Here is a 15,876-nt window from a genome sequence, read left to right on the forward strand (position 1 = left end):
AATGCATAAGGTGCAATTTCATAATTGGGTAGTGCATCATCAATTCCTCTTGTCATGTTAGTCATTGCATACCTTGCTTAGAGAGCTATTTATAACTTATCAGAAATGTCCAGATCAACTAACCCATATCAGCTAACGTTTTTTTATTTTGTTTTTTTATCCCATAGATATTGTTGTAATTTTTTAGTTACTCAAATATCACATGAATACACATTAGATATGGCAAAATGTATAGAATTGCAGGAAATAAGCTTTCAACCTGCAAAATTCTCTGCACCAACAAGAAGGGTGTGAACAGTTTGTGTCCTGAACAGTGCTCGGGCCCAGGGTGAAAAAGTTTGGGAACTCTTGTACTACCATAACTGGTTCAAAGGCACTTAAATATTTTTGTCTTGCCCATTGTCTCAAGGCTTAAAAATCCTTCTTTAACCTGTCTCCTCCCCTTCATCAACACTGATTGAAGTGGATTTAACAAGTGCCATCAATAAGGGATCACAGTTTTCATATGGATTCACCTGGTCATGGAAAGAACAGGTGTTTCTAATGTTTTGTACACTCCATGTACTGTAGCTACACGGCTCTGAGACCACCATCCACGTGGAATGCACAGCCCGAACGCACACCTACAGTACCTCCCCACAATTCCCAACAAAGGCTTCTTCTCTGTTACGGGTCCTCAATTCATTTGGATGTGTTGACAGATGGTGAAATTTGTTTGAGCTAGGCTATGAAAGTCAACGGTCCAATATTCTAGAACACTGCTGCGCGCACGCGTACATGTTTTGGACTATAATAAACTTAGGCTGCGTCGCCGTTTCTTTTTCTGTTTTCTCTAGTTGTGCGAGTGTGCTCTACAGTAACTCCACGGAAGCGCTGCAACCCTAGGCAGCTGGCACTTGGCTCAATTCACCGACTGGGAAAGAGGTCCCCGTCCACTGATGACAGGCTTGGCAGCAGATCAAACTACAAAGTGGCAGGTTGGTTTGATCAAACTATTGTATCCTATTGGCGTCTTTGAAACTGAGAAACAAAGTGAAAGTAAAAAGCTGAACATGATTGTATATAAGTGACAGCTAGATTATGTTGAAAAAGTTACTCACACAATTGTCATAGGCCTATATGAAATTACTAGCTAGCCGTTTACACTTTAATAGAAACACTGTGTTAAAGCGTTGTAAAATATTTTCTTTGATGTGTGATTTGGTAGAGTATCCAAGGCTATATTATTTCAAATCTATAACTCGTATTGTGGTCTGTGGATATCCTTAGGCTACTGTCAGTAAATCGATGAGACATTTCGTTTCGGCTACAGTTGTGATTTAGATTAACAGTAGTTTAAGATTTTATATACTATAGATTTGGTGACAAACATATAACAGATCTGGACTCATCAAGTTGAATTAACAGCTATATATTGCTATATGCTTGGCACACATTATTATACTTTACTTGAAATATCGGTAGCTTATATACTGTAGGCTACTCAGTGACACAGTAGCCTAGGCATTATCTCATACCCTTTTATAATGTAATGAATGTATTATTACTGCTGTAGTTGACCATTACAAACATTCCAGTCCAGTACTATAATTTTATAAAAACACTTTAAATAGCAAATTGATCTAGACTTCCACGAAAAGAAACACATGAGCAATTTGAGAAACAACAAGAGGCATGTAAACTTAGCAAAGGCTTTAAAGAGGCATGCAATCTAGGATAATCAGAGGTTGAGAAGTGATATTTGGACAGTTGGGTTTGTCCGTGGGAGATAACATAGGTTGATAATATACCAGTAACTTCAGGTGATAAGAGACTCATACCCTTATTATGGCTGCCTGCCTGCTCCCTCCTCATTTAGAAAAGAACCCTGCCCAGATTGTGTGAAATAGAGGATGAATGGCTAGACGGGTTGTTTGCTTTGGTTGATTACCAGCAGAAGATCGTATTTAAATGTACAGATAGATTTGGATTTGGTATGGTTGTAAAAAAAAATATATAGATTTTTTTTGGGAAATATTACCCACCAAAAATATTTGGTATTTGGTATGGATTTAGGATACAGAGGGGCAGAACAATTGTTGCCTCACTAACAAGCAATTATAAGCTAATATTAGGCAAGTGTTAGCCTATTTAACCCTGGCTTGCATGCATCACATCACACCTATGACCAAAATGACAGCAAGTGCCTTTTTGTTGCTAGTGTTATCTTATTTACACTGTTTTAAAACATATTTTTATGCACCCAAATGATATTTCCAATTCTCATCATCACATAAACAAAAATGGTCATATCATAAATCAAACATGATTTACATTTGGCAATCTCCTCTGATAGCCTTGACACTGCTCACAATGTAATACTAATCTTACTGTTACTGTGGGTTACTCTCCTTTCTACTTACAAATAACTTGACTGTGGGGGAGCTATGTGTGGGGGATGTCCTGTCATGTACAAAAATAATAACCCAACTGTGCATCCCCTTCCGTCCTCCTGCATTTCAACCACTTGAAACACATTCCGTTGGCAAGCACCTAAAACACACCAAGGTCACGGTTTCAAAAGACTGTCTTTGTTTGTACATTATCCAAAAACTAATACACCATGTTACTAAAACATGCCTCCATGCAGTAATCAAACGCAGCCCCACACTGGCACACAGCTACACACTCAGTCACTGGCAGTCATGCACATAAGGGCTGCTGTAGGAGTGTGTTGCGCTGTGCAGCCAGCTTTAGGCGTCACGTTTCAACTTAAACCTCGCACACTACTACAACATGCCCATCAGGGATAGTACTGTACATGCCAATGTGTTTACAACGAACCTCTTTAGTCGTGGTATTACATTACAGCTTGTCCTCCATTGCAGATGTTATCTCCTTTTCCATTCAGCTGTAAGCAGGAACAACTCCCTAGAAGGCAGGAACCTAGGAAGAAACCTAGAGAGGAACCAGGTTCGGAGGAATAAATTATCACAGGGCAATTTGAGGGAGGACACCAATAAACCATGTAGAAACCATCATTCAGAAGGGTTTATCACGTACAAACGAGGTCTATGTGGTTGATGTTTGAGTGGTTAGGCATAGCTGGTGTTATTTGGAGCTGGGTGGTTAAGCGGTGAGTAGTTGAGCTAGCTGCTACAGCACAGAGGTACAGTACAGTGGGGAAGGCTCTGCTGCCAGCCAGGTGTAGGAGCTCCAGTGACAGGTGACAGGTAAATTACCTCCAAGCTCTAGGTGCCATAATCAGCCTGTCTGCTCCACTCAACTGCACTCTGCTCAGCTCCACTCTCACAAGAGTTTTTACTCTACCAAAAGCAGCCCCTCAACTCCTCCTCCCGTGTAATTTGCTTACAAGGCTCGTTTTCTCTCCCTCCTTCAAATTGAGACAAGTCTTTTCTTGAGCGCTTACTTGTCAGTATTGAGGGAGAGCGAAAGGAGGCTAAATGGGGCTGCTGTAGCTCTTTGTGTGGAGGTATGTGTCCCTGGCTCTTTGCCTCCATCTGAGAGGGAACGATGTGGGAGCATGGCTGACTTAATCATTCTGCTTTAATCACTCTCTCAATCACTATCTCCTCCACATTGTCTGAACAACATTGTCTGGAAATGTTCTAGAATGCAATCTTCTTAATGAATTCTTAATTTATTTATTTTTCCGAATTCACAATGCTTTTTCATTACGATTGACATTAGTCCAACTGGTACAGTATTCTAAAGGCACTAACACTGAGGAAATGAGTGAGTCATTGCTGACCTTTGTTCTCAGTGAATAATGGCATAGGGCTCCTGAACCGCGCTTTGATCTTAATGCTATCGAAACTGGTGGTGGGGGGAGTGTGCAATGAAAATATTCATTTTCTGATGTTCAATCTCTCATTAGCAGCTAGAGAGAGAGCCCTGTACATGAAACTACCTGTACAGCTGAATATCCTGTGCACAAGAAAAATGTGTGCAAGTGAAATAAATGTGAAGTACTAGGTATCACTGAACAGTACCATTGTTTACAGGATAGGGGAGACCAGGGGTTGGTTGTCTCACAGGTTGGTTGTCATTGTGTTTATTACCCAAAATCCAGGGGGGCTATGCAATAATTTAAAGATAAAAATGTGTGTCCTCTATAGGAGAGGTCATCCATGTGGCCAATTCAGGTAAGGATCACAAAACATGGAGGTGAGAGGAATATTAACATTTTTCATGGGTGAAAGTAAATATGAATGTTATTTATTTAACAAATAGTTGTATTCTGGGGGTATCCATAAAAAAATACTGTTATTGAGTCTATTTGTGTCTATTTGTGAGTTCCTACGTCAAGCCATGTGGAAACTGGCATCTTAATTAGCGTTTGGGTTGGGGGGGGGGGGGGGGGGGGGGGGCTGTCACATGGATATTGGAGTTGCCTGTCACAATCTGACAATGAATCCTCATTGTAACAATGTATCCAGAAAGCTAAATGTATTTTCCAGATGTGAAAAGATGTCTATGTTTCACAAGTTTGGACAGCACAGCACAGTACAGTCCAGTAGTTGAATTTAGCAGAGTACAGATCCGCGCACAGGGCCAGTTTAATGAAAGGGCTTATAGGGGCCCAGGAGCGAAAAGCCACAGGAGCCCACTCTCAATGTTCAAAATACACCAGAGAGCATAATTTAGCCACACAGGATCAATAGTTTCTAAAAAATAAAAGTGGATTAAGGTTTATCACACGCACATACAGGTAACTGCCAAACTAAAGGAAACACCAACATAAAGTGCCCTAATTGGGCCACCGCGAGCTGCCAGAACAGCTTCAATACGCCTTGGAATAGATTCTACAAGTGGACAGCAACCATCCAGGAAAATGCACCCCACACCATAATATATACTTTGTATCATCATTTACTCAAGTGTTTCCTTTATTTTGGCAGTTACCAGTATGCTTACAGTTGCAGGGGTGCTTGTGTTGTGTTAATATTATTTATTTTTTTACATTTTAGATAGGCCAGTTGAGAACAAGTTCTCATTTACAACTGCGACCTGGCCAAGATAGAGCAAAGCAGTGCAACACAAACAACACAGAGTTACACATGGGATAAACAAACGTACAGTCAATGACACAATAGAAAAGTCTATATACAGTGTGTGCAAATGTAGTAAGATTAGGGAGGTAAGGCAATAAATAGGCCATATTGGCGAAATAATTACAATTTAGCAATTAAACACTGGAGTGGTAGATGTGCAGAAGATGAATGTGCAAGTAGAGATACTGGGGTGCAAAAGAGCAAAAAAATAAATAACAACATGGTGATGAGGTAGTTGGGTGGGCTATTTACAGATGGGCTATGTACAGGTGCAATGATCGGTAAGCTGCTCTGACAGCTGATGCTTAAAGCTAGTGAGGGAGATAAAAGTCTCCAGCTTCAGTGATTTTTGCAATTTGTTCCAGTCATTGGCAGCCGAGAACTGGAAGGAAAGGCGGCCAAAGTAGGAGTTGGCTTTGGGGGTGACCAGTGAAATATACCTGCTGGAATGCGTGCTACGGGTGGGTGCTGCTATGGTGACCAGTGAGCTGAGATAAGGCGGGGCCTTACCTAGCAAAGACTTATAGATGACCTGGGGACAGTGGGTTTGGCAACGAATATGAAACGAGGGCCAGCCAATGAGAGCATACAGGTCGCAGTGGTGGGCAGTATATGGGGCTTTGGTGACAAAACGGATGGCATTGTGATAGACTACATCCAATTTGCTGAGTAGAGTGTAGGAGGCTATTTATTTATAAGTCAAGAATCGGTAGGATAGTCAGTTTTACGAGGGTATATTTGACAGCATGAGTGAAGGATGCTTTGTTGTGAAATAGGAAATTGATTCTAGATTTCATTTTGGATTGGAGTTGCTTAATGTGAGTCTGGAAGGAGAGTTTACAGTCTAACCAGACACCTAGGTATTTGTAGTTGTCCACATATTCTAAGTCAGAACCTTTCAGAGTAGTGATGCAAAATGGGCGGGCGAGTGCGGGCAGTGATCAGTTGAAGATGCATTTAGTTCTGCTTGCATTTAAGAGCAGTTGGAGGCCACGGAGGGAGTGTTGTATGGCATTGAAGCTCGTCTGGAGGTTTGTTAACACAATGTCCAAAGATGGGCCATGAAATGTCTAAATGATTGAGGTCAGGGCTTTGTGATGGCCACTACAATACCTTGACTTTGTTGTCCTTAAGCCATTTTGCCACAACTTTGGAAGTATGCTTTTGGGTCATTGTCCATTTGGAAGACCCATTTGCGACCAAGCTTTAACTTCCTAACTGATGTCTTGGGATGTTGCTTCAATATATCCACATAATTTTCCTCCCTCATGATGCTATCTATTTTGTGAAATGCACCAGTCCCTCCTGCACCAAAGCACCCCCACAACATGATGCTGCCACCACCGTGCTTCATGGTTGAGATGGTGTTCTTCAGCTTGCAAGCCTCCGCCTTTTTCCTCCAAACATAACGATGGTTATTATGGCCAACCAGTTCTATTTTTCTTTCATCAGACCAGAGGACATTTCTCCAAAAAGTATGATCTGTGTCCCCATTGTCACGACATCCGCCGAAGTCGGCTCCTCTCCTTGTTCGGTCGACGTCACCGGCTTTCTAGCCATCGCCACTCCATTTTTCATGTATCCATTTGTTTTGTCTTGTTCCCTGCACACCTGGTTTTTATTCTGCAATCAATTCATATGTATTTATTCCTCTGTTCCCCATCATGTCTTTGTGTAGGATTGTTGGTGTTATGTGTATTTTGATATTGTGGATATTGTTATGTGCCTTACTTTTTGTCTATGTTCCGTGTTTTGGGCACATTTTATGTTATTTTGTGCTGTCATTTTGACCGGAATAAAAAGTGTGCCTGTTCACTACACTCTGCTCTCCTGCACCTGACTTCACCTCCAATACACACTCCTAACAGAATCCTACACCAATCATGGAGTCAGCAGGAGCAAGTACCCCGGTCAGAGGAGTCCAGGAACACGTCCAGGAACACGCGGATATGCTACATCATCTCGGTGGCATGATGGATCGCGTTGTCCAGACCATGGACAGCTGGGAGAAACAGGAAGTCTCTCCAGCGCCTCGACCAGCTCAACCAGGGTTATCTCTACACGTCCCGTCCGGATCCAGCTCCAGTGGAATACGGGGAGTATGATGGGACGGCCGCACAGTGCCAGGGGTTCCTTTTACAACTGGACCTATACCTGGCCACTGTTCACCCAGCTCCCTCAGGAAGGGAGAGAGTATCCGCCTTCATCTCATGCCTCTCATGCCTCTCGGGTAGAGCTCTGGAGTGGGCAAACGGCGTGTGGGGAGAGGAAGACGCTGTGTTGGACCACTTCAAGGAGTTTACCCGCCGTTTCCGGGCCGTCTTTGACCATCCGCCCAAAGGTAGAGCGGCGGGTGAACGACTCTTCCATTTGAGACAGGGGACGATGAGTGCACAGGATTTTGCGCTGGAGTTCCGGACCTTTGCCACCGGAGCAGGATGGAACAACAGGGTCCTTATCAACCACTATCGATGCAGCTCACGTGAGGACATCCGACGGGAGTTGGCCTGCAGGGATGCCACCACCACCTTTGACTAACTGGTGGATATGTCCATCCGGTTGGATAACCTGCTGGTCCTCCGTGGACGTCCTGAAGGGGCTCTGTCGGTTCCATTTCCCAGCACTTCCACTCCGGTGCCCATGGAGTTGTGAGGGGCTGTGCATAGGGAGGCTGGAGGAGGGGCCTTCACGTGCACCATCTGAGGCCGCAGAGTGCACAATGTCAGTCGGTGCCGGGTTGGTCACTCTGGGAGTCGAGGCAGCAGACAGGGCACTCTAACGTCACCCCAGGTGAGTATGCACCACTCTCATCCAGAGTCCTCTGTTGTCCACCTGTTTGTACCTATTTGTTTCCCTGAGTTGTCCCCGCATTCCCAGCATAAGGCGCTTGTCGATTCAGACGCAGCTGGGAATTTTATTGACAGAGCATTAGCACTTAGTTTAGAAGGCGACTCAATTACCACCCCATTGACTGGGGGATTGTGCGATAAATCACCTTGTAGACACTGTACTTCCCAGGAGTCACGTGTATCCCCTGTCGCAAGCGGAGATGGTGGCTATGGAGACATGTGTTTCTGAATCCCTGCGTCAGGGGTACATTCGGTCCTCCACTTCACCCGCCTCCTCGACTTTCTTTTTTGTGAAGAAGAAGGATGGAGGTCTGCGCCCGTGCATTGATTATAGAGGTCTCAATCAAATCAAGGTGAGGTACAGTTATCCGCTACCTCTCATCGCCAAGGCGATTGAGTCAATGCAAGGGGCGTGCTTCTTCACTAAACTGCATCTCAGGAGTACGTACAATCTGGTGCGTATCCGAGAGGGAGACGGTGTTTAGTACCACCTCAGGGCATTATGAGTACCTCGTCATGCCGTACGGGTTGATGAATGCTCCATCGGTCTTCCAATCTTTTGTAGATGAGATTTTCAGGGACCTACACGGGCTGGGTGTAGTGGTGTATAGCGATGACATTCTGATATACTCCACTACACGCGCTGAGCATGTGTCCTTGGTGCGCAAGGTACTTGGACGACTGTTGGATCATGACTTGTACGTCAAGGCTGAGAAATGCCTGTTCTTTCATCAGTCTGTCTCCTTCCTGAGGTATCGCATTTCCACCTCAGGGGTGGAGATGAAGAGTGACCGCATAGCAGCCGTGCGTAATTGACTTTTGTACCTGTTTCCTCCAGCATCTTCACAAGGTCCTTTGCTGTTGTTCTGGGATTGATTTGCACTTTTCGCACCAAAGTACGTTCATCTCTAGGAGACAGAACGCGTCTCCTTTCTGAGCGGTATGACGGCTGCGTGGTCCCATGGTGTTTCTACTTGCGTACTATTGTTTGTACAGATGAACGTGGTACCTTCAGGCTTTTGGAAATTGCTCCCAAGGATGAACCAAACTTGTGGAGAGCTAGAATTTTTGGCTGATTTCTTTTGATTTTCCCATGATTTTCCCATGATGTCAAGCAAAGAGGTACTGAGTTTGAAGGTAGGCCTTGAAATACATCCACAGGTACACCTCCAATTGACTCAAATTATGTCAATTAGCCTATCAGAAGCTTCTAAAGCAATGACATAATTTTCTGGAATTTTCCAAGCTGTTTAAAGGTACATTCAACTTAGTGTATGTAAACTTCTGACCCACTGGAATTGTGATACAGTGAAATATAAGTGAAATCTGTCTGTAAACAATTGTTGGAAAAATTACAACAAAGTAGATGTCCTAACCGACTAGCCAAAATTATAGTTTGTTAACAATATATTTGAGGAGTGGTTGAAAAACAAGTTTGAATGACTCCAACCAAGTGTATGTAAACTTCAGACTTCAACTGTATAATCCATAGAAGGGTTTTGGAACCTATTCCCTTAGCAATTTGGGCACACTAGAGATGGCTGCCAGTCCTGATTCGAATTGGAAATGCCATCTATGGATTATTTTTCTATGGTTGGTTGCTATCAGTTAGTCTTTTGCAAATTTCAAAATACAATCTTGAGAAAAACAGTTTGGAAAGCAAATGCCTACTGCTGAAAAGAGAAGACTCATCTGTCTGTAGAACCAATAGATTTGATTGTTTCTCAACAACTCCCTATTTTGAGCAAACAGCATAGTCCCTTGGCCTATGATTTGTGACTTTGCAGTAGAGTGCAGTTTAATTCAGTAGTGTACAGTAGAGTCTAGTAGAGTTAAATTCAGCAGAGTACAGCACAGTACAGTTGAGTCTAATTCAGCAGAGTAGAGCAGGGGTTTTCAAACCTTTTAATGTTAAATGAATTCTCACAAAAGTATTGCACTAAGCCTTTTTTATTGTTGTTCCACGGACTCCCTAACCCCCCCCCCCCACCCCCCCACCCCCCCCAGTTTGAAAAGAGTACGGTATATTACAGTACAGTACAGATACATATGAACATTAAATAATATTTTGTCTTACAGGTAGCTTTAGTGTAGATTAAATTATTTTGGTTTGAAGTAATTGGTAGCTTGGCAAACTATATTTTCAGAGGAGCTTCCCCAACACTGGGTATTAAGCACATTCATAACTGTTTTATAACACCTCAAATTAGTCACTTTACTTAAGTTGTCTATGCAATGGCATATGATATGGTTATGAACATAGGCACAGGAAGTAGGGGTGGTGAGGGTGCTGCAGCACTCCATGAAAAATCAGAATAAAATGTTTATGTATATATACTGTATATATGTAAATACAGTGCCAGTCAAAAGATTAGACACACCTACTCATTCCAGGGGTTTTCTTCATTTTTAATATTTTCTGCATTGTAGAATAATAGTGAAGACATCAAAACTATGAAATAACACATATGGAATCATGTAGTAACCAAAAAAGTGTTAAACAAATCAAAATGTATTTTATATGTGAGATTCTTCAAAGTAGCCACCCTTTGCCTTGAAGACAGCTTTGCACACTGTATATGAATATTCATAAAACAAAATAAAAAATACAATTCACTGTGCCTTTACTAGTCCTTTATTAGCAGACTGATATAGATGTCTTTAGCGCGGGGAAAACATTTTTTTCAGTATCTCTGCTTTGGCAAAAAAGGTAGTTGTATAATTAAGAACAGAACATCTTTCAGGATTCAATTGTTGGAATTGTAAGAGTTATTGAATAACGCTGGCATAAATGATTCAGGAGACAGGCGCAGTCTGGGTGGTATGGATTTTTATTACACCCAAATTACGGCATGCCGTGTAAGGGCACAGTGACAAAGACCAAACAAACACATAACAAAACACAGTGTTGAAACCCAAACAAAAGAGCGAGGAGTATTTCTAATAAATAACACACACACAATGATTAGCACATGGGAGGTGACCCGTAATCATCTGCGCAATCCACAATGGCACGAAAGCCAAAACACACAGCACAGGTACTCACACGCACCAACGGACATTGTAACAATAATTGACAGCACTATGTTGAACAAAGGGCACATATATGCAAATACAATTAGTGGGAAAAGGGGCCAGGTGTGCGCAATGGAAGTTCCAGAGGGATTGTGACAGGGTTGTGGGTTCGACTCCCATGGGGGACCCGTATGAAAAAGTATGAAAATGTATGCACTCAATACATTTACTAAAAATGTAAAAGGAATGAATAGACCATTTTGGTATTCACATGTGTTTGCAAAGTATTTCAAAAACTGGAAATCGTATCAAGCAAGTATTTTCATATTCCACAATTATCAGATGAACTGTTTTGTACAGATAATTATCAGACTCAAATTACAAATGCTGGTAAACACAAAATGCATTACATTTCAATTTTTTCACAAAAGTAGTGCACTGGACCTTTACTAGTCCTGTATTAGCGGGCCAATATAGACGTGTGTAGCGTGGGCATTTTCAATATTTTACAGTGCATTCGAAAAGTACTCAGACCCCTTGACTTGGTCCAGTGGTCCGGTGGCGGTCCGTGCGTCGTCGATACCAGGAGATGATCTTGAGAAGAGCAGACCGGGCTCTCTTCCAGGTCCGGCGACAGCAAGCGGACGAACATCAACGCCGAGGGTATACTGACTTCCTCTTGCTCATGGAAGAGCTAGGGCTGATAACCCATCGAACACACGAAAGGCAAGAGACCAGTGGCTGAGCAGGGGAGGGTGTTGTGGGCGTATTCCACCCACACGAGTTACTGTCTCCAGCTGGTGGGGTTGACAAAGACAAGGCAACGAAGAGTCTTCTCCAGGTCCTGATTGGCTTGCTCCAACTGGCCGTTAGACTGGGGGTGAAACCCGGAAGACAGGCTGGCCGACAACCCAATGAATGTGCAAAACGCCTTCTAGAACCAGGACGAGAACTGAGGACCACAGTCGGAGACCATGTCCACCGGATGCCCATGGGGGGAGTGCAGGGATATATATGACCAGGGACAGTGATGGACAGGAAGTGGTTGAAGGAGACCAGGTGGAGCTTGCTGACAAGTCTTATTCTGAGCACAGACAGTGCAGGCGGCAACGAAAGGTCCAAGGCAGAATGCTGGGACAGGACAGCCCCCACTCCAATGTCCGAAGCATCGACCTCCACCACGAACTAACATCCCGTTAGTTCGTGGTGGAGGTCGATGCTTCGGACATCGGAGTTGGATTAATATGGGAGCTGTGGTGAATTAAAAAAACATATATATTGAACCTTTATTTAACTAAGCAAGTCAGTTAAGAACAAATTCTTATTTACAATGGCCTACCAGGGAACGACGGCCTACCAGGGAACGGTGGTTTAACTGCCTTGTTCAGGGGCAGCGCGACAGATGTTTACCTTGTCAGCTTGAGGATTCGATCCAGCAACCTTTCGGTAACTGGCCCACTAACGCTCTAACCACTAGGCTACCTGAAGCGACGCCCGGTCAGCAGCTGGGGACCATGTGAACTGAACCTTGGGAGAGGTGAGTGCTGAAAGGGGGGAAGCCAGGGTGCTGTAACCCTGGATAAAATGGCGATAGAAATGGGCAAATCCCAGTAATCGTTGCTGCTGCATTCTGGACGTGGGTTGGGGCCAATCCACCACTACTCTCAACTTTCCGGGATCCATCTTCACATTACAAGCAGCGATGATGTATCCTAGGAAGGAGATGGTGGAACGATTGAATTTGCAATTTTCTGCTTTAACAAAAAGATGGTTCTCCAGGAGACGCTAGAGGACTTGTCGGACATGGAGAAAGTGTTCCTAAGCTGAGCGGGATAAGATGAGGATGTCGTCAAGGTTCAACGTGTCACGGAGAACATCGTTATCCAGGGCCTGGAAAACAGCAGGAGCGTTGGTCAGACTGAATGGCATCACCAGGTATTCGTAGTGTCCACTAGTCATGTTGAAGGCTGTCTTCCACTTGTCACCTTCCCGTAGCCGCACCAGATGGTAGGCGTTCCTCAGGTCCAATGTAGAGAAAATGATTGACCCCTGGAGCAGTCGAAAGCCAAGGCGATTAGTGGGAGCGGGTAGCGGTTCTTAACCGTGATGTCATTAAGGCCCCGGTAGTCGATTCCACAAAGAAGAATCCTGCTGAAAACTTCCCGGAGGTCCTGGTACTCCGTGGAGAGGTCTGAGGCTTCTTCCGAGCCTACAGGAAGAATTCCCGGGGCAGGCTGCCCCGACTTCAGGCAATGAGCATAGCAGAATGGGATCCAGCCCATGATAACACCAGCAGTCCAGTCGATAAGGGGATTGTTTCGCTGGAGCCATGAAAAACCCTAACACCACGGGTACCTGAGGAGACTACCTGAGCATGAACTGCATAGACTCACTGTGGTTTCCTGACACTCACAGGTTGATATGAGTAGTATTGTGGGTGACCCTGCCTATAGAGCACCCATCCAGCGCTCTAATGTCCATGGGAGTGGAGAGGGGCTGAGTGGGGATGCCCAGCTCTGACACCAGGATGATGTCCATGAAACTCTCATCGGCCCCAGAGTCAATAAGTACCCGGAGAGATTTTGTCTGGTCGCCCCAGAGCAGGATGGCATGGAGAGGGGTACAAGTAAGGGGAGAAGGAAAATTCTCTGTATGGCCCACCAGAGTATTCATACCTACTAATGAGCATGATCTTTTAATGGACAGGTAAACACTTAATGACCGGTAGTCCCGCATTACAGACAACTCTTAGTGTTAAGTCTGCATAAACGTTCGGCTGGAGACAATCTAGCTCTGCCGAGTTTCATCGGCTCTCATGGGAACTCGGGTAACCTCGGATTCTCTTGGGAACGTAGATGCCGGGGACTTCCTGGATCCTTGGGCGAGCGAGTGGGACCTGAATCAGACCTCCTCTACCTCCTACGTTCCCATAGTCGCCCATCGATCCAGATGGTCAAGGCGATGAGCGAATCGAGATCCGTAGGCATCTCCCGGGCTGCGAGCTGTAGTTGTACTCTATGCCTTCTGGGAAGTGTTATGAAAATGTGACAGAGAGAATATGCCTGTGAATCATCCAGAGCTTCAACCAAATACAATGCTCAATTGACCTTGATGAATCGTGCTTTGTCCAAATCATTGCTTGTGGTTTGGGTGATTGGTAGCTGCTAGAATAACTCTCTTCCCCCTTCCCCTTTGAATGGGGATGGGGCTGTCAAGAATCAATTATCTTAGTCGGTATTCAGAGTAAATTATCCCTTTAAAGATGGTATAGTGCAGGGGTATTCAACTTTCCCTATGAGGTCCAGAGCCTGCTAGTTTTCTGTTCTACCTGATAATTAGTTGCACACACATGGTGTCCCAGGTCTAAATCAGTCCCTGATTAGAGGGAAACAATGAAAAATGCAGTGGAACTGACTTTGAGGTCCAGAGTTAAGTTTGAAGGGTGTAGTGTGTTTGAAACAAGAACACTTACCTCCAGACGGTCAGAGGTTCGAAGTTGTTTTTGCTAAGCATCCAACTTGCTGTTTGCAATGTTTTGGGGGGGGAATTTTTTCTCTCTCTCACAAAAGTAGTGCACTGGGCCTGGTTGCATAAAACATTTGTTTTAACATTGTTTCCCTTAAACCTCTTGAAGCTAGGGGTCACTATTTTTATGTTTGGAAAAATAACGTTTCCAAAGTAAATTGCCTATTTCTCAGGACCAGATGCTAGAATATGCATATAATTGACAGATTAGGATAGAAAACACTCTAAAGTTTCCAAAACTGTCAAAATATCGTCTGTGAGTATAACAGGCGAAACCTGAGGAAAATCAAACCAGGAAGTGGCTTCTATTTTGAAAGCTCCATGTTCCATAGCCTGCCTTCGCTCCATTTAAAGGGATATCAACCAGATTCCTTTTCATATCGCTTCCTCGAGGTGTCAACAGTCTTTAGACATTGTTTCAGGCTTTTATTTTGAAAAATGAGCGAGAAAGATAACATTGCGTCAGGTGTTCGCATGAGTTTTGCTCGCGCAACAGAGTTTGGGCAGCCAATGCCTCTCCCTCTCCTACTGATAAAGACAGTTGCGGTTGATATATTATCGATTATATATTTTAAAAACAACCTGAGGATCGATTATAAAAAACGTTTGACATGTTTCTGTGGACATTACGGATATTATTTGCAATTTTCGTCTGCATTGTCGTGACTGCTCTTTCCTGTGGATTTCTGAACATAACGCTCCAAACAAACGGAGGTATTTTGGATATAAAAATAATCTTTATGGAACAAAAGGAACATTTATTGTGTAACGGAGTATCGTGAGTGAAAACATCCGAAGTTCATCAAAGGTAAACGATTAATTTGATTGCTTTTCTGATTTTCGTGACCAAGCTACTTGATGCTAAGTGTACATAATGTTTTGTCGAACGATCGATAAACGTACACAAACGCTTGGATTGCTTTTGCTGTAAAGCATATTTTCTAAATCTGAGACGACAGGTGAATTAACAAAAGGCCTGTGTTTTGCAATATTGCACTTGTGATTTCATGAATATACATATTTGTAGTAATATTATTTGAATGTGGTGCTATGCAATTCAGCGGTTGATGATGACAATTATCCCGCTACATGGATGGGTAGCGTCAAGAAGTTCCCTTAAGTGTTTTACCTAAAGGAATAATTTTATCCATACTGAATGAAGCACTTAAGGGACCTCATCGGCACTATTAACTTTTTCACTTAATTTAAGGAGGAAATTCGACTTAAAATGTTTGGTGCAAATGACTTAAAGTTAAGGAAACTTTAAAGGAAAAGAACAGGGGGGAATTAACATACAATGTTTTATACAACTGGGCCCTGAGCCTTTACTAGTCCTGTATTAGTGAACCAATATAGTAGTTTTTGCTTTTAGTTTTTTCTGCAGAATGTTCAGCTAGAAATGTATTGATCAAATATGACTGTCAGATAGATTG

At 43.5% G+C, this 15,876-nt stretch overlaps 1 protein-coding gene and 1 long non-coding RNA gene across 8 annotated transcripts in view; one reads left to right on the forward strand and one right to left on the reverse strand.

Moving 5' to 3' along the window:
- Positions 1-486: 486 nt before the first annotated feature.
- Positions 487-15,876, forward strand: part of esr2b (estrogen receptor 2b) — a 35,688-nt gene continuing 20,298 nt past the window's right edge. For 2 of the 7 annotated variants that reach the window (XR_002469643.3, XM_021573115.3), the window contains exon 1: positions 679-977. Coding sequence is in view for 1 of the 7 variants with exons in the window: in XM_021573115.3 (XP_021428790.3) it covers positions 939-977 (39 nt within the window). In the remaining 6 variants the exon portion in view is untranslated. 7 annotated transcript variants of the gene reach the window in all.
- Positions 1,513-2,939, reverse strand: LOC149975222 (uncharacterized). The gene is made up of 2 exons (XR_016488963.1): positions 2,824-2,939; positions 1,513-2,532 (listed from the first exon to the last, which is right to left on the reverse strand). It is a non-coding gene; the product is annotated as an uncharacterized LOC149975222 (long non-coding RNA).

Source organism: Oncorhynchus mykiss, chromosome 19 (genome assembly GCF_057628025.1).
Source record: "Oncorhynchus mykiss isolate SJ-2025 chromosome 19, ASM5762802v1, whole genome shotgun sequence".
Classification (NCBI taxonomy): Eukaryota; Metazoa; Chordata; class Actinopteri; order Salmoniformes; family Salmonidae; genus Oncorhynchus; species Oncorhynchus mykiss.